This window comes from Fistularia commersonii, chromosome 8 (genome assembly GCF_037954325.1).
Source record: "Fistularia commersonii isolate RoL2024-O1a breed Wild chromosome 8, RoL_Fcom_v1.0, whole genome shotgun sequence".
Lineage (NCBI taxonomy): Eukaryota > Metazoa > Chordata > Actinopteri > Syngnathiformes > Fistulariidae > Fistularia > Fistularia commersonii.
Window position 1 is genome coordinate 16,096,674 of NC_141291.1, and position 19,263 is coordinate 16,115,936.

Consider the following 19,263-nt stretch of genomic DNA (forward strand, 5'->3'; position numbering starts at 1 on the left):
AGTTAGTCAAACTATCCTACAGAGCGTGCAGCCCCCCTCACAAAAAACACACAGTTGGCTTTATTTGTGTGAAAGTATTCACTGTGTACGCTCCCCCCTTTCACACAGTCAGATTTTTTTTCCCACCTGTGTCATGACAGTGTTGCTTCTCCTAAAGACCTCCAAACTTAACCTTTCGAAATTAATCATTTGTGATAATAATGTAATAATGTGAAATAAAACAGATGCATTTTTTTCATAGCCATTACTCGAGTTTTCACATGCGTCTCTCCCATTCAGACCAAAAAAAAATTACTATCTTCATATTAATCATCTTCGGCAACCAATAACAACTGGCTTTCCTGATGCCGGTACACGTGACAACATCCTTGCTTTTCATTGGTTATTGATGCATGCCCCAGGTTACTGTAGTATTTATTTCTAACAGCAGGTGGAGTGTGTAAAGCAACTTTGTGCCTCCCTTTTCCTAGTTGATGTTCACAAATAAACAACTGATCCAGACTGTTATGTTCACACACCAACCAACACTATGGACACTAAAACAATGCTAAGGTCTGCAAGTGCATTATGGAATCTCCTCAATCCAAATTGAGCAAAGCATGATAAGAAACTAATATTTGTATTATTCTACATGTGCTTATAGGCAGTTATTGGGGCTCGACTGGGCTCACCTGTGACCAGTCAGGTAAATGCTATTAACAGATTAATAAAATAATAACATTGCTATATACTCCAACTGAAACAAATGTTGGTGAGCTGAGATTGATTGGTCTCAAAATATCATTCAGCCTCTACTCATTCTCACAGTTGAGTCTCCCTTCAGTAAATTTTCTCTGCAAGCACTTTGAAAACGTCAATAAAAACAAGAAAACCAAAAAAAAAAATGAAACGTATTAGCTCTGCCGCCCGCACAAACAGAAAGTGACAGGGTCTGTTTAGCATATTGAGGACCTGGGTCTTCTGAATGGAATAACTCAAATGTAGATGCTACTGGGTCACAGCCAACACAAATGAGTGGCCTCTTTACTCCCATCACAACAGGACTACTGTTTTCAAACTCCCATAACACCCGCCCGCCAACACACACCCCCCCCACACACACACACACACACGCACAAACACGCACGCACACACACACACACACGCGCGCGCACACACACACGCAAACACAAGAACAGAAAGCAGTAATATTTAAAAAGGCATTTCTATCTATTTGCAATTTGCAAAGCCATTTCTCGATCTAATAAAAAGAACAGTTTACTCGGATTACATTTTAGCAAAGTTTTTTTTTAATCTAATCAAATTAAAATGGTGCATTTACGACACTACGGTTTTTATTCAATGGAAATACACGTAAAAAAAATACATAAATACATAAATAAAAAAATAAACGAAAAGAAAGAGGAAATCTCCAAATATGGGCTCTTACTACAACTTTTATTTTGAAGTGATCGCCGGATGCGCTGACACAATAAACGCTAGCTTGACAAGCGTAAATTCTCTCTAATGAGCGCAACGGGAACTGCCGAGGTGCTTTTCAACCTGATATGCTTGACCCCTGAGAATATTCGGAAGCCATTTATCACAACCAGGTACTTACTGAGACAAATAGTTATGTAGCTGCATAAATTCATCTTTTATTCTGTGTATAACGCAGACCTATTCTTAGGCTTCGGGCACCGTGGGGCATGTATTATCAGAAAAAGGTGCAGCACGTTTCTTTTTAAATCTCAGTATGTCGGATCTTGACCATGTGTCCCCAAATGTTCGCTCTTTGTTTTGCTGAAACGTTATCATCCAAACTGCCTCACGCACAATACGCACCGCAGCGCCGCTGCTCAGCTTGTAATAGATGCCAAATGTTGATATTTTAGACTAAACTCTATTAAAGGTTTCCAATGAACTAATAACAGCTCATACTGGATAATGACCGGGGCATTTTATAAAGTGCTTCACTAATCCTATCGTAATCCTGTAATCGGGATGTTTATGTGGCTGCTTTCGGAGTACCCTAGTAGTATAATTTGTAAGACCCCAGCATATGAAATTCAGAGAGACTGTATCTGTGAAACGGAAATAATATTGTAATTCAAGATACTTTGTGTGTGTGATTGTGTAGTAACACTGGAACTTCCCATGCATTACCTCAGCCAGACTCAGTGCTGATTTACTGACAGGTATTTTACCTTTTGTTCTTCAATGTTCAGTGTGTGTAAGAGAGAGCAAAGGACATCAGTATGTTTTCTTAATCAGTTACATAGATAATTTGTTTGGCATTTTTTTTCTCTATACACTTTATTTCAGGCCATCTGAGCACTGGCTCCCACATGAGGGCCATGGCACTGCAAGAGCCACAAATATTCTCTTATGTACAACTGAAGTGCTGATGTTCCACTGTATGCCATGTGTGCAAGAGAGTGCCTAAAGGACTATCTCAATAGCGAAATATCTCGATTTTCCAAAACATAAACATTGTTTTATTTTGCTCCTTTGCTTCAAATCGTGATACCAGTCTCAGTGACAGTCTGTCTTTTAAAATCCCAGTATTTGAACCCAAACAGATTGTCTGATTTTGTGCAGGAGATGACGCACAGCAATTGTGTCATGTTAACATCTGCTGTGTCTTGCCAAGGCTGACACCATTTTGAGACTGGGAACTGTGCGGGAGCATGCTCAGATGATGATTGAAGAACCATCCAAAAATAGCTATGGTCACTCACAGCTTGGTCTGCTCTGAAAATAGCCTCTCGTAGTGGGGGGGGGACTTAGGTCATTTTTGCTTACTACAAAATCTAATATTTAGACTTGAGTCAAATTTAACATTGGATGAACCTTACGGATAAAAGGAACTGCATCTGAAAAGCTTGCTCTCTGTATAAGATATTTTATTCTTCAGTTCAGAACTGAAGAAGCCTCTCAAGATGAGGGATGAAAAGTCTTCTAGTGAAGAAATTAAAGTCCAGTTGCCACGACGAGAAGATTTCGACAAGAATTCACCATGACCTGGATGACAGAGAACCTCCACAGACAAGAGATATTCTTGTTATTGTTTTTAACTGCATACATTAGAATTTAATGCTCATGTTTGGGCCCAAATATTTCAGTTAATGAAATCGGGGCAGTTACCCAAAGCCGAGTCTATGCTGAAGGGCAGCCGCACTCAGACTGATGCAGAGCATTAGAATTTAAACAGAGGGGTTTAACCTAAATCTCCGTGGCAACACAGCTCCCATCATGCCCCATGCTTATACCAAGGAAGGTGACATTTGAGCGCATCCATGGCCCTCTTGTTCCCAAATTTGTTGAACATGTTTCCGCAAAACCACATCAGCTCACTATCGTCTTCCTTTTTCTGTTTCCATTCTTCTCTGAGTATTCTATCAGCAGAGCGTATCTCCTTTGTGTCACCGCTGTTGCCCTGGATTGAGATTAAAATAGATTAATCAAGGATTAGGTCACAAGATAAAGGAAGGAGGGATATGTTGAAAGAGTGGAACCCAGCATCGTTTTCTTGATGTAAAGCAATCTGGGTTGCTTCAAGTAAGTGTCCGCATGCCCATGTGCAACTTCTCTTCTCGCAAGTGTGTATTGGCCCCAGGCGCGCCTGGCTCTGCTATGGTGAGGTGTGTCAGCGATGACGGATGTGGAGGCGACCTATGAGGACTTTATCGCCTCTCGACGAACGGGGCGCAGGAATGCCATACATGATATCGCAACAGCGCCTGGAGTGCAGGGACCCGCGGACCTGTCGCAGAGTCTTGCTCAGCTTAACATCAACAAGTCAGGTGATGCTTGTCATCGTGTTACCAATTAGAATTTCCCTTCGATTGATTTTCAATCATTGTTCTTCCAACTTGTGGTATTTTTGTCATGGATGATGATTATATTAAGTATGGTATATAAAAATCCCGCAAAGAGCAGTGCAGAGCTTTGATCATCAGGGGTCAGGTGGAGAGAAAGGTTATTATTTCTTAAAACAAATCTTCGTCAAGAAAGAAAAATAATGGTGGAGACTAAACCCCTTTGAAAGACAGTGAACCAACTGAACTGTTTTCTTATACTTAATATTGCAGCACTTCCTGTTATTCCAGTTTTGTTTATTTTAATTTGCGAATTGTTTGCCTGAACTTATTTTTGACTGTTCTGTAGTAATGTTTGTCGCTGCTGACCAAGAGACGATCACCACCGAGGTTTTAAACAGTATCACATGAGTCGCCAAGCGGCTCATATGGAATATGATTTCATCCTTTTTGTGTTGACCCCCAAAGTTTCTAACGGGGTTTCTTTCCACTATTCAGGAATCATGCAGCATCTTCTGTGCAGTGACGGTCATACATTGTCTCTCGTTGTCAGGCGAGGAGGGCAAGCACACAGAAGAAAGCAAGGATTCCTCTGCTGAAGGAGCGGAGGCTCAACCTGAGGGCAGCTGATCCGAAAAAGAACAGGCTTCTCAATCCTCATTTTTGACTGCCTGAGCTGTGGGGAGGTCATCACCACGGCAACCAAAGTGCAGACTCCCCGTTGTGTCTGGGTTTGCCCTGTGCCCTTAAAAAAAACTCCTTTCTCTGCTGCATCTCCTTCATGGTTACTGATATCAGTGAACCCCCCACCCCTGTTTTGTCAGGAAAGGAGAAGAGTGAATTGAGGCCATTTGAATTATGTTTTTTTTTTTTTTTTGGGTGGGGGCGTCAAGGTTGTCCTCCTCCCACTTGGATTGCTGAGGATAAGGCTTCAAAGGAGCCCAAAGTATCTACTTTTCCTGTCCAGGTTTTTTTCTTTCCTTACTAATCTTTCAGTGACCCTGTTATTGAATTTAATCTGACCAGCCACCAGGATGCCGATGTGTTCCATTTGCTTTTTATTTCGCTTATCCGTGACACGTGTGCCTGAGACTTCGCTTAATCAATTTTGAAGCGATGGGGGGAGATTCCATTTCCCATCAGCAATTTTTTTTTTAATATTACACGGAAATCTTGACGGACAACAGGGACGTTTAATATAGAAGGGCCTAAAGGATGCAGGCGCTGCATACTTCTCGATAAGACGTTTTCCTCCTTAAGTACATTGGTTTAAATTCCTTTTGTTGCCAAAGCAACTGGTATGTTATCGCTGTTGCAATTTCTTCTTTTGATACTTTTCAAATCTTTGTAATTTACGTGAATATTTATTTTCGGGTATTGTAAAACTGAAATTGACTGTGTAATTTAATGTGAGAACACTTTGTAAAGTTTAAATTTAGTAAAGTGACTACCTTTCAACTTTTCTATCAATTCCACTTGTGATTTAATGTAAATTAAGTCTGCGGCCACATATTGTATAAGTACACTGCCCTGTGTGATAGATGGAACCACCTCCTGCTGTTCAGGTGGACACACTAGTAAATAATGCTGAAGTTTCATATGTGAAAACTGAAAAGGTTGTATGATGTGAAAATGCCTGTATTTCTGCTGTCTTTTATCTTCAAATACACATGTGTGTGTACATCCAGTTGGATGGAAACAGAGAACAATTTGCTGCCACTGCACTGGATGCACTCAAGTGCATTGTTATGATTTATGGTTGTGAACAACTGGATTATAAATCTCACATTTCTCCCATCACTTGAATTTCAGAAGTGACTGGCCCTCTGAGTAGTATAATGGTTGATTTACAGCAAAATCCTTTTTTTTCCTATAGTAGTTTAAATATGCACTCTAAAAGTGCTGAAATACGTTTTCTAAGAGTCCCATTGTTTTGCAGTTTGTTAAACAGATGAATATAGACTTTTAGAGGCAATTTTACAGGGAATTCACCTTATAGATGATTTAGACATACTGTACATCTGCGTTTGGTACGAGTTCTTGGCCGACACGTTACAATGTCCATTAACAAGGTCATTTTGTGTATCCATCTGTCCAACCTTGTCACTGTGTTGTTTGTGATAAATGAATTACACAATTAATTTGATTTTGTGGCACTTTTGTTGAGGGCTAAGACATTTTTCAAGCAATTGTTGTCACTTTCTTTTTCTTGGTTTTGTATTGTTGCTGATTCAGCTCTGAAAAGAGCTCTTAAGAGGAGAGGTCTGTTAAACAAACCTATTGTCTCCACCTAGTGCCCACTCTTCCTCACTCGCCTTGTTTTTGTACCAGATTTTGTACTAACTTGGAGAATGATCCATGTTGTTTAAAAATAGCAAGTGCTTTAATGATAACTAAAACTTTGTTGGGCTTTACATGCGAAATCAGATGTAGATTAAAAGCACGTTGTTTCAATATCAAGTGATTTATAGAAACATTGAAAAAAATATCAGGAGTTTTATGACTCCGTTGTTTCCGTAATGAAATGTAGTTCAACAGATTAAATAAATTACCACTGGCAAGGCACCCAACCCAGTGGCTCGTATTTTATGGTGCAGAGAAGCGGGTGGAAAAACACGGCGTCCATTTTATACGACATCTTCCTCAATGCTTGCGATTTAACATCAATCGGTGTTGCAAGACCGAGAACAACAGATATGTGTAGACTTTTAATCAGATAATTACGTCTGTTTCATGAGTTCTGTAGGACAGTTTGAAACTATTTTCTCCAGAGACTGGCTGATCTAATCACATTGACATGACACATGACACGTGTGACAATTTATGACAAAATGAATTGACAAGATTCCGAGAATGACTGCGTCGATGAATGACTGAACTTTGCTTATGACTTCATTTGGCTGAGATGAAGAGGTAAGGCATAAGACAATAATATAAAAGATAATACTCTAGGAAATCGATGTGGGATGATTGTTAAATTGTGAAGCTGAAGAGTGGCATAAAATATGACACCTTACTTTTTTGTGTTCTTTAATGAAAAGATTGAGTACAACTTCAGTGACAATACAACGTTTGCTGAGGACATATTGTAAACTTTGGAATATACATCATTTTTTATCGACATTTTTTAAAAACATTTCAATACATTGCCAACACTGACACTGATGAGATGATCAACGACTTTTAACACCACTTCAGAAGCATTAATATGCATATTTTACCATTCCCACATAGATTTCTCCAATTTTGGACAGTTAAAAGTTTTTGAAGTTTTCAAAAGTAACTTACAGTACATAACTCACTAGTTTCACTGAGGGATAAAATGTCCGTGCATATCCTTATGGAGCTCGGTGTCCAGGTAACCTCGAGCCACTTCCTTGAATGTTCTGCCGTCCAGGACCAGGATGTAATTCAACTGGTCTGGATTGGAGTTGATCACTGATGTTAAGACCACTCCTATAAAACAGAAAACAAAAACGCTGAAGAAACAGTCCAGAGCGGTATATCACTAAGAGATTGAGGTAAACCCCAAACGGCAACACACAATGCTGTCACATACTAAATGCATGAATGCATTACCATCATCCTCTGACTCGCCGTTTGGCCTTGGCACAAACACTGGCTCAGATGGCCAGCAGTTGTCCTCGCTCCAGTAAACCATTTTCTTGGTCTCCGTATCAAACTTGCCAATCTGGAGCAAATAACAATTTGAGAAAATGCTGCAAGGTTCCTATCTGTCAATATTCTATATTCAGGCAAGGTTGAGAAAGACGACATTACCGTAAAGACATACCGGAGCTATGCATGGTTATGTCCTTGAAAGGATCAAATCTGCAACTATTTTTAATGTAACATGAACAAAACCTTTTACACAAGCGCTGCATTTGTCCAGCAAGCCACCAATACACTTTGTGCTCTGCGGTTGTATAATTCAGTATCTTATGTAGCAGTATGTGCTATCAGTTTGTAACGAAATGGGAAAACACCTCCTTACCTACTCATCAACTTCTGTAAAAATGATCGTGGTGACAACCTTTAATCGCCGTGATTTAACAAAGACTTGCACATGATCATGCAGACATTTACGTAGCTACAACTATTCTTTTGCGACACCTGTATCAGTACACTTGAAACAATAACATATAGCAACCACAGTAATGCAGGGCCTCACTGGTTTAGTGTAAGATGAGTTACACAGTTACAAAACTGCTTAACAAATCCTATGAGAAAAGCACTGTTTTGGATATACAGGATCAAATATTTAATCTTTGTTGTTATTATAACCACATAATTGAATCTCTCTGATGTCTAGTGTGTGAATCCATACTCGAGCACCATTGAAAAGGAGGAAGTCCAAGGATTGCGTGTGCATCATTAAAATCGAAAGAAATACAACAGCTTGAAAGCAAGATGTTTCCATTTGCACATTTCCTTTTCCCCCCATCAAAGGTGCAATCTGTTAATGTATTAAAGCTTTGAAGACCTTTGAAGATTTGCCAGTTTGACTTCTTCCCATTGTTTTTGGTATTACAGTAGGCAAGGGACCCAATGGACATTGCATGAGAGTATTTCAGTCAGTCTTTTCATTTTGTTGAAGCAGATGGAAATTCACGCTTCTAAATGGGTTTCCTTCCTTCTTAAGAAGCATCTAGTAATTCTCAGTTCCGCAGTTTAATTCCAACTTCTGGAAAAAAAAAAACAATGACCCCACGCAAAACAATGCATTTCCCAATAGTCTGGTATTTACTCTGTTTTTCAAGATTCCGCAGCTTTGAAGTCTAAAAAGACTCTTCAGAGGATTGGACGAAATCACAAACAAGGACTTTCTCACCAAGCTTTAGCCTTTTAAAGAAAAAAAAAACAAAAAGGGAAACAAATCTTACCTTTTTTGAAATTGCAGACTCCTCCACACAGCTCCCATAGACATAACGGTGTTTCTTGCCATTAATGTCATAATTAATTCTGGGCAGTTCAAAGCCTGGTGGATAATGGGTGGTGAATGTTTTTAAATCTTCATTAACAACAAATAAGACTTCGAAGGGCAATGGTATAGTTTAAAGAACCAATCAGCTGATGTTACTTTTACCTTCACACAGCACCTCGGCCTGGCACAGCAGCTTGTTCTCTTTCTCTTTCACTGCATTTGCATTTGTGAATTTAAGTTTCACCAAGTTCTCTCCGACAGCTGCATCCTGGAAACCAAATGCAAATGATGTATTTCAGATTCTGTTTGTATAAATAGATTAAACAACAACTTTTTGTTATGTTTTTTTTTTTAACCCTTAAACCACAAACTACCGATCGCACCTTGCTTAACTCAATGGGTAGAGCAAATCTCCTGTAACTTGGTTTGGAGTAGGTTTCATCGCCAAATCCTGCGTTGTCCTTCAGCTTACTCAGGTAGAACATTTCGTAAAGGCTGCAGTCATTGTAGGCGATGACATCGAAGATTACATGACCGTCATCCTCGTAAGCATTCACATGATGGTAGACGACCATCGCTCCAGTGTAGAACTTAGTCTCGACCTCTTTGCCTGTCCTCCTGTCTATCAAGTGGATAAGCGTCTGTGGAAGGAGATAAAGTCAAAGCATCGTAATCCGCCCCAACAACTTAGACAATCCTGTTATCTGTAGAAGTGTTGTGAATAGATGTCAAATGAGGGTGAATGACACCATAAACATGAGTTCAAAATAACTATTTACATTTTCCTCAGGGGCAAACTTGAGGCAGCTCGCCCAGTTGACGCCCCGCATGTATGCAGTCGCCATCTTGAGAATGTCCAGCTTGAAAGGCTGCTCGATAAATATGAAGTAGTTGTCGGTCATGCCGAAGCTGTGGTAGTAGCTCGGCGTGAGAAGAGAGCGGCAGGGTACGGTGCAGATGACTTCCACTCTCTTCAGTGCGGGGACGTTTTTGTGCTTGTCTGACAGTTCAACAAAAACCAAGAAATAGCACAATCACACAGGAGAAGACAAAAGTTATGCATATTTGGATAATTGTTTCATGTTGTTGTTTTATGGGTTTGGCTTATGTACGTTCTCATTTTTACTGCAACATATTTTGGGGGTGTCTTTTATTCTTCCAATGCTTTATGTTGTGGTTATTCATTTCAGCATTTCTTGTCCAGGTGCAAAGCCTGACCCTCCACGAACAGCTTTATCTGTGGTCTCCAGAGGAGTTTTTCTACTTCATCAAGAGTCTCAAAGGGGTTTCACCATTGACGCCTTTGCATTTGGATTTGACCCCCTGGACAAACCTGCCTTTTGTCTGCCTGTCTGACACTGTCTTCCCAGCTTCCTGTGCTCACGCCACCTGACTGACAGCTACTGTGACAACACTGCCTTTTATGCACAGTTTTTTCCTTATCTTGTCCAACGTCTACAACTGATTTCCTGGGTTTTCTGTCATGTAACTTTTGTATTTACATTCTTAACCTGACAGAAATAAAAAGGCTATAAATCTCTGCCAGGAGTTTGAGTGATCTTACTCAGCCAGGAAAAATACAGTGGATGTTTCTCTCAGAGAATGCCCCGCCCTTCCCAGGTTAAGTAACTTCATTATCATCTGAGTCTATATATAGTGCCCATGCTTCATTTTGTCCGTTTTATGGACACCATTATGCGTGAGTCCTATAAGTTATTTCTGTACCTTATTTGTAATAGCGTAACTGTAAAGAAATCATTAGGTATTAAATTCTCTCAGCTTCAATTTCAATTGCTACTTTCTCTCACATTCCCTTTCCCATTAGATACACAATTTAACAGGGAATCTATATATGTATTTCTTTGGATTGCAAACAAAGTGTGTCTGAAATATGACATATCGAGGGTGTTTGTGCCTGTGCGTGCATAGTAACAAAACTGTTGCAAAGACATTATTGCAAGCATTATCAAGGAAACTGGTGTTGCAATAGTGGCGTGCAGCATTATTTAACATGTGATGATTAGTCACTGACGTCACGGATTTCTTCATATTCATATGTGACTTTTTAAACCTTAATGTACTGCAAAAAAAAAGAGTTAACTTAGATGACAAAAGCTTAAAATTGTGTTTCTTAATGTTGAAAAATAAAAGTATGTAGCATTTGCATTGGAGTCAATACAAGGAGTCAAGAAAGTAAAGAAGAGTGACAGCGCTACACTCTCACTCTGCATTATCATTCATTTGCATTATCCTGTTTTATTTCGAAGGTCCTTCAACTTTACAATGAGCAGCTGATAAGAGTGCAAATGTAAGGTCAAAGTAGAGGAGGTTACTAAGTTTACTTACCGCTCTCAGAAACAGGAGGGACTTTGAACAGCATGTATTTCGTCTTGCCCTTTTCTGCGATTGAAGTGCTGAAGTTATAGGTGCTGCCGTCCTTGTCATAGTGAGGATGGGATGATACCAAGTTTGCAGGCAGATACTTCATGTAGTCCACCTGTTTTAAAAAAGTTGTTCATCAGGCTTGGGGAAAGCCTGATTCTTCTTCTGGAGAAGAATCAGTGTCCTTACCTTATCCTGAGTTTCCAGTGTCACAGGATCGATCTTGCGGATGTAGTTGGTTTCAGACGTGGCATAGTAATCATTCCCATATCTGATGAAGTTGTTTGCTCCATTGTCAGTGAAGTCTGGCACTGTGTGGTTGAGAAAGGTAATGGCCCTGGAAAACAAGGTTCAAATCCATTTTTTTAATATTTAAAGGAAGCAGCTTTCTTTCAGGTATGAGGGAAAACTTCCCAACTGATCAGGAAAATTAAGCAGATTTCAAGTTTGCCAATTGGTATGCATCCCTTTTTGTTAAAAGTAGTCATAAAATGTTATAATATTTGCAATAGCCTATTTGAGCCATAATCATCAAAACAGATAAAACAAAGAAAGCTGGATTTCAAGCCACCTTTGATTTGGATTTTTTGGGAGGGATCTTTTCATGTATATGTTCAACAATAAATTATTCAACAAACTCCAGGATGTAAGAGGTCAATAGTCACTTGCAGCTTTAACTTGGGTGTCAGACAGTGAAAAACTGGGGTGGTAGAGACTAATCTTTGGATTGCAATCATATTTCATTGATGTTTAAATTGATTTTAAATTTTTCATATCTAAAATACTATAATATTGGGATTTTGGTGTTTCTGACTTGATCATCCTTCCGGCCGTCATACTTTAACACTAAGCATCAAACATTCCCATCCATGGGCAGAACTTTATAGAAGTAGTGGTTTTAGTCTAGGTATTTGTAGAAAGATATGTTACGTTTATGTTTCAATGAATGGAGGAAAGACTGATGTCCAAAAGAAGAGGGATTATGCAGATCCTTGCAAAAAAAGAGAGAAAAAAAGCTTTGCATCTAAAGTATTGAACTATGTGAGTAGTTAAAACCAGATTTTTTTCCTTGGCTTTCCCGCATATAACAAAAATATAATGTGTTCTTTATGGATGAAAATCAGTAGTTTTGGATGATTCACAGCGTCACACTTTGACGCATTTTTGGAGCAGGTAGGCTGAATAAAAATGGTTTAATAACTCATCAGTACCTTTGTGCTCAACATGGTCTAATGCAGCTTTGTCACATTATCATCATCTACATCATGCTCAAAATATGCTCGATACATATTCATATAGCTTTTAATTAATTCTGAATAGATTAATTGTAAATAACCTTAAGTAAATATAAACAAATATAAGCTAATTTATTGTACAACTTATGAAATTTAGTTGTATTTCTTTTTCAAACAAGACTTTGAGTCTCATCCATCCATCCATCCATTATCCTCCACTTATTGTACTTAGGGTCCCAGAGGATGGTTATGGTTATAATATGAATATATATATATATACACACACACACACACACACACACACACACACATATATATGTATACATATATATATGATGCTATTTTCATCCAGTGGTAAGTATACTGTATACATATTCTAGTAGTGCCAGGCAAGGTATGAAAAGTTAGGTATGAAAGTATGAAAAGGCTAAAAGCAATAAGTGACTTGCAAATAAAACCAGCTTACTTGAAAACAAAGTTCTTGCTTGGGTCTGGATAGGCCATTGTTCCCATTTCAGACACCACTATTCTTTTTGCAGCCATGTTGGCTTTGTAGGTGTCACTCCTGAGGAACCGGCTTCTGTGGATAACTTCACCTGTGGGAGGAAGAGAGTTCAGCACTGGCCCACTGACTTATACAAGTGGAGAAATCACATTAACAAACATGAGCATAACTTTATTGGCACATTAAGTGACACTGACAAAAGTAAGGGGACTCACCATCCTTAAAAGTAAAGCTATGCATGATGGACATCCCATCAAACCAGTGGTTGTAGGTTGTCTCCCCCACGGAAAAGATGCCCGGGCCATTGCGCAGAAGTGTTCCCTGCAACCAGCTGGGAATGCTGCCTGCACAGAGAGGTACATGCACACATGGTCACATCAGCGCCATTGCTGCTATCATCATCATCATCATCATCAGCAGCAGCAGCAGCAGCAGCAGCAGCAGCAGCAGCAGCAGCAGCAGCAGCAGCAGCAGCAGCAGCAGTCTGTATCACATGATCTGGTAATAATGAAACTGAATAAACTTAACTTACCTTTGACTTCTGCCTGAAGAGGTTCTGGCCTCTCTGTTGCGTTTTTAGAAAAGTCTGTGGCCATATCTCCTCAGACCCGGGGGTGAAGATCCCCCGGAGCTGTCTGCATAAATACTGCAAATGCTGGAACCACTCCTCAAAGTTCCAACAGGGGGCGGAGAAAGAAGGCCCAACCTTCATATGGAAATTGTCCTATCTTATCAGCTGAAAGAGACCATTTTCTAAGAAGTTTTCAATGACGCCTTATGGATCGATTCAGCGAAAAGGGTCAATTCAGAATATGCTGTAAAAGCAGCTTCCTGACTAACTATATTTTGTGCTGTACAAAACAGATAATAGATAATGATAATTGTTAATACTTTACCCATTATCAATGTGACCTTTTCATACGCCCCGTTGTGGAATTATTTTGTGCGGAAAGAAATTAAACTGTCAGCGAAAAGAATAGCAAATACTCTATAACATGTGGCTCTTTCGGTGTGCCTGTCTGGCCCGTGTGAGGTTAGTCAGAACATGGATGACAAAACATTTGTACAAGCATGTTGCTTTTCTGTTATCGTTGGTTTGGCCCTCCAACAGCGTTCAGGTGTCTCATAAGGCCCCTTGTAAAAATTAATTGCCAATCCCTGCTCTATAATCATGCAAGAGATCAAGGGAAATGTTTTTTTTTTAACTTTTGAAATAAGCCGCATTTGAACAAACAGGCAAAAATTAACAACAAAAAATTAGAAGAAGTGGGAGAGGAAGTATTTTTTCATCATGATAATAATAATAATAATAATTAGTATTATTAGTAGTAGCAGTATTAGTAGTAGTAGTATTAGTAGTTGTGGTAGTACTATTTGTGCAAAATGAGAGTGTAGATTTCATAAATAAGTAGTTTAGAAGTTAAGGCATTGCTGTCCATGTCTGTTGGTCAAAGCTTGTAATCCTTCTTTATGACTTGATATAAAACCTCCACACTTTATTACCCTCAATGTACAATAAATGTATCAAGTTAGTCCATTTATGTTTCCTAGAAAGTGGACAAGTGGAGCAGGTCTATCTCTTATCTTAATTAACCAATATGACAATTATAAAAGGATGTATAAGTCTATTGCATAATATGTGTTAAACATACAGTGCAGTGCTGAAAGTCCAGCTGTGCCATATAAATGCCACAGCTGGACTTTCAGGTCATGTATCATATCACAATGGCAGGAATTTGTGTTTTTTTATGTTCTTTTGGTAATCATCAGTTTCCTTCAGAGAATTGCTGTTGAAAGTAAATTATCTTGTCCTGAAATGACCAAGGGCAAATTGACTGATGACAGTCACTTTATGTTCTTACCTAACTATACCATTTCTCTGATTTTACAGTTATGTTTCGGTCAAATTCCATCCAGTCTATTTTTAGTATTGCCACATGGCTCTCCATACCTGCAGCAACCTTAAGAAGTGATGTCTTCCTTTGTGGATGTAACAAAATGTGGCATCTAATTATGATATTATGATGAAAATGTTCACATTTTATCGATCTATTTAAATGCAATAATAAAATTATTGAAATGTCCACACTGTGAGACATTTAAAGGCACATTCTATTCTATTCTATTCTATTCTATTCTATTCTATTCTATTCTATTCTATTCTATTCTATTCCATAGCAAAATGTTGTTGAATTCAGACAGGCTGACTGATGGATCGTTCTTAGACAGCCCTCATTCTAAGCACAATGATAAACCAGGATTTTGTTGTTTAAAGGTTTGTCAAAATAAAGGAGAATTTAGATTTTCAGAGGGTTTAAATCATTGCTGTTTTTCCTGATCCATTGAAGATAAAAGAGTCGGTATTAAAGCTTAGTTTAGAATGATGTGCTGCAGGACAGGGACGAGGTTTGTTCTGATGGCTAATAGGAAGGGGTTTCAGGAGGGGAACAGTGAACAAAACAATTTAAGAGCACCATCATCACAAACATTACACACCAAAACTTATAAAGATTTTGCCAAAAAAACAAAACTCAGAGAGTAATCATTAATAAACGCGCGTCTGTATTATTTCGGTCATAAAACAGGAATCAATAAGATAAAGTGGTGCAGTTCATGAAAGTGGTGTCACTGAAATATTTAACGGAATGATAAATCAATACACCACATGCTATCGCACCCACATCGATTAAGGGGGAATAACCAAATAAGTCAAGCAGAGGAAAACAATCTGTACAACTTCTTCACAATGTTGGAAAGAACAGGACAAATCTGTTTTTCATTCAACATGAATCCTTCTTTAGCTGATTTACCCGCCTCCTAACTCCTATAATAATATCTACCTGGGGCTTGTGCACATGAAAGCTGATAAAGAACAGGCTTATATGGTTTTATTCCATCTACCTTTGTACCACTTCAGATAACTGGTCTGAAATACTGTTGATCTGTTATGTGTAGTAAGAGATGACATTTATGGAAAAAAAAAAAATTAAAGAGACACGTGTAACATTGCATTGTTCCGGCTGATATAGAGGCTCCTATTGTTAGCAAATCAGTTTGAAATAACAGTCAGTCCCACTGAACTACAAAATTGAAGAAGATAGAAAAACCTATCAGCCTATGCTTTGAACGTTGTTTTTGTTTATTTCTTTTAGTATGGCAGCCATTTAGTTTAACAAAAATGTTGAATTTGTAAAATACTACAAATGACAGTACCCATTGATGAAGCAAAAAGGTATCCAATATATGGAGATGTTCTTTACAAAAAGTAACAGTTATTCAAAGACGGCTTCCTTAATTGTAATTACTGAGGTGATGACCACTTGACCTTACGAGGGCTTTAAAAAAACAATATGTCCTTGAATCAGAAAACATAAGATCTGTGTATCCATGTTTTAAAGACGATAGTAATATGGTCAATAGTCTTTCTATGACTGAAAAATGAACATGAGGTTTGATTGAACTCATAAGGTAATTAGCAATGTGTTGTGCTCTCTAATACACATACAACCAAGAAACTGTTTATGAGGTATAAAACCCAAGTTCAAACAGTTCATGAGTGTCTTGGAACATGGAAGGAGCACTGGTCTCATGCTGAAAAGTGTCATATTTCAACCCGCTTCCTATTACTCTAATTCATATAAGAGCACATCATCACTTTCTGGCATTTCCTGTTTTGTAAAGCTTTGACCTTTAGCAGAAATATTTCCAGTCACAGTTTACAAAAGTACACGTGTGAATTTTGTTATTGAAATGTTCATTTACGCTACGGGTCATTGCTTCAAAAAGCTTTTTGTGTTTTGGTCGTAACTGAATTGGTGAATTGGTCGTGAATTTAGTTTTCAGTGTTCTTTGTAATCTATCAGTAATTTCATTAGAAGTTTAGATATCTGATTTATCAAAAAGGGAATTTAATTTTCTGTGGCTCATCTGGCTTCATCAGCACAGCGACCCAATGACCATTTACTGAAGGTCTTTCAATGTGATTCATATTCAACAGGATTTTGGCTTTAGATTGTTTACCTACTACCATTTCTTGTTTCTTGACTTTTACCCAGATGTATGTCAATAGGTGATGTAATCACTCCGTAGTCCATTTCACATACACTCTGTACTGGTGTATTCAGCCACTGTCTCTAAGGTTCATCACTATCTTGAGATTGTAGGACAAAGATTTGGAGGTGCAAAATCATTTACACTAACAAATAAATGAGGAAAATCACAAATACCTTTCTTTTGGTCTTCTGATCCAAGTACTGTTCACACATCAGACGCAGCTCTGATCAGTATATGTTGGGCCAACCTCGGCAGAAGGTGTCTGTCTTGCGGGTTAGTAGCCGAAACATCCAATGAAGTTGAGGCCCACAACTGATGATGGGATGTCTGCAAAGTCCACCTGGACCAAGAGTACACATACAACACCACACAACTGTTGGGCTAAAATTTAGGGATCTCTTAACAACTAGTTTTATTCAGAATCATATTTTACAAAACAATAGATGTGGATAGAATTTGCATTTAGAGGTTATTTGGAACAGAAACTTGTCTACAAATGACCCTATAGTGTGTTCAGTTTCCCCTTCTATATTCATCCTGTCAAAAATAGCTTTTCTAAATTATTGATAATTATTAATTTATCTGCATCAAGAGGACAGATACACCTAATGAGCCACTTGGACAGGGCTGTCGAGATTACAAGGAATTCAGACACACCACTGCACTCTAGTGGCCTAGAGCAATAAACTATTCACTTCTGAATATCAGATATAAAAAGAAGAAATACTTTTATTGTCACATACGGGTGATAATAATCTTAATTTATCCTTTATTAATCCCCCTGGGGAAATTCGTTCTCTGCAATGAAGCCATCATGGATGAACCGTTAGTAGTAGGCTGAGCAGGGGGGCAGTTTGGGGTTCAGTGTCACTGAACCTCCCCACATGGGGAGGGCATAAACAATATATGACAGACTGCATAACAGAATAGATCAGATTCTGTGAACATGCTGTTGCGTGTTTGTCAGGCAAACACCTGCGTGACAGTAAACCGTCTGTTTAATAAGCAATAGTTGTTGTTGGCCACAGCCGCGCCACACAAGCCTGCAATACAGCACACTGTTCCCACTCAATTCCAAGTTAAAAAAAGAAGAGAATTCATTGCACTCCAAACCACACCCATCCCAGCGACCCCCCCCAAATCACACAGAAAACAAGCATGAACATAAACCCCAACATACATGACTCGCTACATTACCATCCTACACATCCGACAATGAGCCGTGGATCACCTAAGACCTGAAGGAACTGCTACGCAAGAAGAGGGACTTCAGATCTGGGGACAGAGAGGAACGGAGGAGAGAGTGCAGCATGAAGTCAGACACACCTGAGGACGTGCAGGAACGTCTACAGGAGGAGCCTGGAGGCAGAACAATGTGAAGGATGTGTGGATGGGGATGAGGTGCATCACTGGGTTTAAGGGGAGAGACAACCAGACGTCCAGACCCTCACACATCCAGAGGGACCATTATACATCTCCCCCCCTCACTCTCCTGTAGAGCTCTCCCTCCTCCTCACTCTTTGGCACCTATTCCCTCCCCCCATCTGATGAGGACACCCTTACCCCTGCCCACCACCTCTGCTAATTCACTGAGGTGGTCAGCCACTGCTCCCCTGTGGCTGTGACCACAGACCAGGTCAGGAGACAGCTGGAGAGACACCACCAGCGCAAGGATGCAGGTCCTGATGGCATCTCCCCCTGGACTCAAGGGCCACGGGTGAAGTTGGTGCTGGACCCTCTGCAGTTTGCCTATCAACCCCACTTAGAAGCTGAAGACCACACGCATCTGCTGTTCTTTCCATCGGCAGCCTGCCTCACAACAACGCCCCCAGTCCCCCACTGACACTGTCCCAACCCTTCTAATGCGCTACCTTGCACTGTTTTGCACAACTTGTCATTTTGCACAACCAACCACGATCGCCCTGATCTCACTTTTATTTTTCACTTATGTAATGCCTGTTCCATGCTGTCTGTTCAGCACCGTCAACAAAATCAAATTTCTTGCAGTTGCAAAACGACTTGGCAAATGAAACAGTTCTGATTCTGAAACAGGCTCATCTGCACCTGAATGCCAGAGGAGGTGCTGAGAGAATCACATTCTTTGATTTCTCCAGTGATTCAGCCACTGCTGTTGGGTGAGATGCTGTGGGTGATGGGTGTCAACAGCTTAGTGATCTCCTGGATTACTGACTGCCTGACAGGCAGGCCACAGCTTGTTCGCCTGGCCTACGCTCTGTCTGATGTGGTGGTTAGTGATCCTGCCGCTCCTCAGGGCACTGTGCTTTCTCCTTTTCTCTTCACCTTGTACACCACCAACTGTTGTACGGTGTATAAGAGGGGAAGAAGAGGGAGTACAGGACGCTG

General features: G+C 39.6%; 2 protein-coding genes across 4 annotated transcripts; one reads left to right on the forward strand and one right to left on the reverse strand.

Annotated features, from left to right (window-relative positions):
• Nucleotides 1-1,477: 1,477 nt before the first annotated feature.
• Nucleotides 1,478-6,358, forward strand: pkia (cAMP-dependent protein kinase inhibitor alpha). Of its 3 annotated transcripts, XM_086151393.1 has the most exons (4): nucleotides 1,495-1,592; nucleotides 2,120-2,177; nucleotides 3,583-3,785; nucleotides 4,299-6,358. In XM_086151393.1, the coding sequence occupies exons 3-4, from the start codon at nucleotides 3,635-3,637 to the stop codon at nucleotides 4,397-4,399; spliced, it is 252 nt and encodes an 83-aa protein (XP_086007519.1). In that variant the 5' UTR covers nucleotides 1,495-1,592; nucleotides 2,120-2,177; nucleotides 3,583-3,634; the 3' UTR covers nucleotides 4,400-6,358. The 3 variants fall into 3 exon arrangements, with proteins under 3 accessions (XP_086007518.1, XP_086007520.1, XP_086007519.1); XM_086151392.1 differs by lacking the exon at nucleotides 2,120-2,177 and having other exon boundaries at nucleotides 1,478-1,592; XM_086151394.1 differs by lacking the exon at nucleotides 2,120-2,177 and having other exon boundaries at nucleotides 1,478-1,592; nucleotides 4,354-6,358.
• Nucleotides 6,359-6,597: 239 nt separating this feature from the next.
• bco1 (beta-carotene oxygenase 1) lies at nucleotides 6,598-13,486 on the reverse strand. The gene is made up of 11 exons (XM_086150411.1): nucleotides 13,379-13,486; nucleotides 13,062-13,190; nucleotides 12,808-12,937; nucleotides 11,296-11,443; nucleotides 11,071-11,221; nucleotides 9,504-9,724; nucleotides 9,108-9,365; nucleotides 8,887-8,992; nucleotides 8,684-8,778; nucleotides 7,380-7,491; nucleotides 6,598-7,256 (listed from the first exon to the last, which is right to left on the reverse strand). Exons 1-11 carry the CDS (start codon nucleotides 13,440-13,442, stop codon nucleotides 7,108-7,110), a joined length of 1,563 nt encoding a protein of 520 aa, XP_086006537.1. The 5' UTR covers nucleotides 13,443-13,486; the 3' UTR covers nucleotides 6,598-7,107.
• Nucleotides 13,487-19,263: the final 5,777 nt, after the last annotated feature.

What these genes read in the sequence shown, in the direction of transcription:
- pkia (XM_086151392.1), top strand. Translation starts at nt 3,635, where the DNA reads ATGACGGATGTGGAGGCGACCTATGAGGACTTTATCGCCTCTCGACGA. An exon ending in GCTTAACATCAACAAGTCAG is followed by an intron (nt 3,786 to 4,298) that starts GTGATGCTTGTC and finishes TCCACTATTCAG; the next exon opens with GAATCATGCAGCATCTTCTG.
- bco1 (XM_086150411.1), bottom strand. Translation starts at nt 13,442, where the DNA reads ATGGCCACAGACTTTTCTAAAAACGCAACAGAGAGGCCAGAACCTCTT. An exon ending in TAGCTTTACTTTTAAGGATG is followed by an intron (nt 12,938 to 13,061) that starts GTGAGTCCCCTT and finishes TTCCTCCCACAG; the next exon opens with GTGAAGTTATCCACAGAAGC. An exon ending in CGGCGAGTCAGAGGATGATG is followed by an intron (nt 7,257 to 7,379) that starts GTAATGCATTCA and finishes TCTGTTTTATAG; the next exon opens with GAGTGGTCTTAACATCAGTG.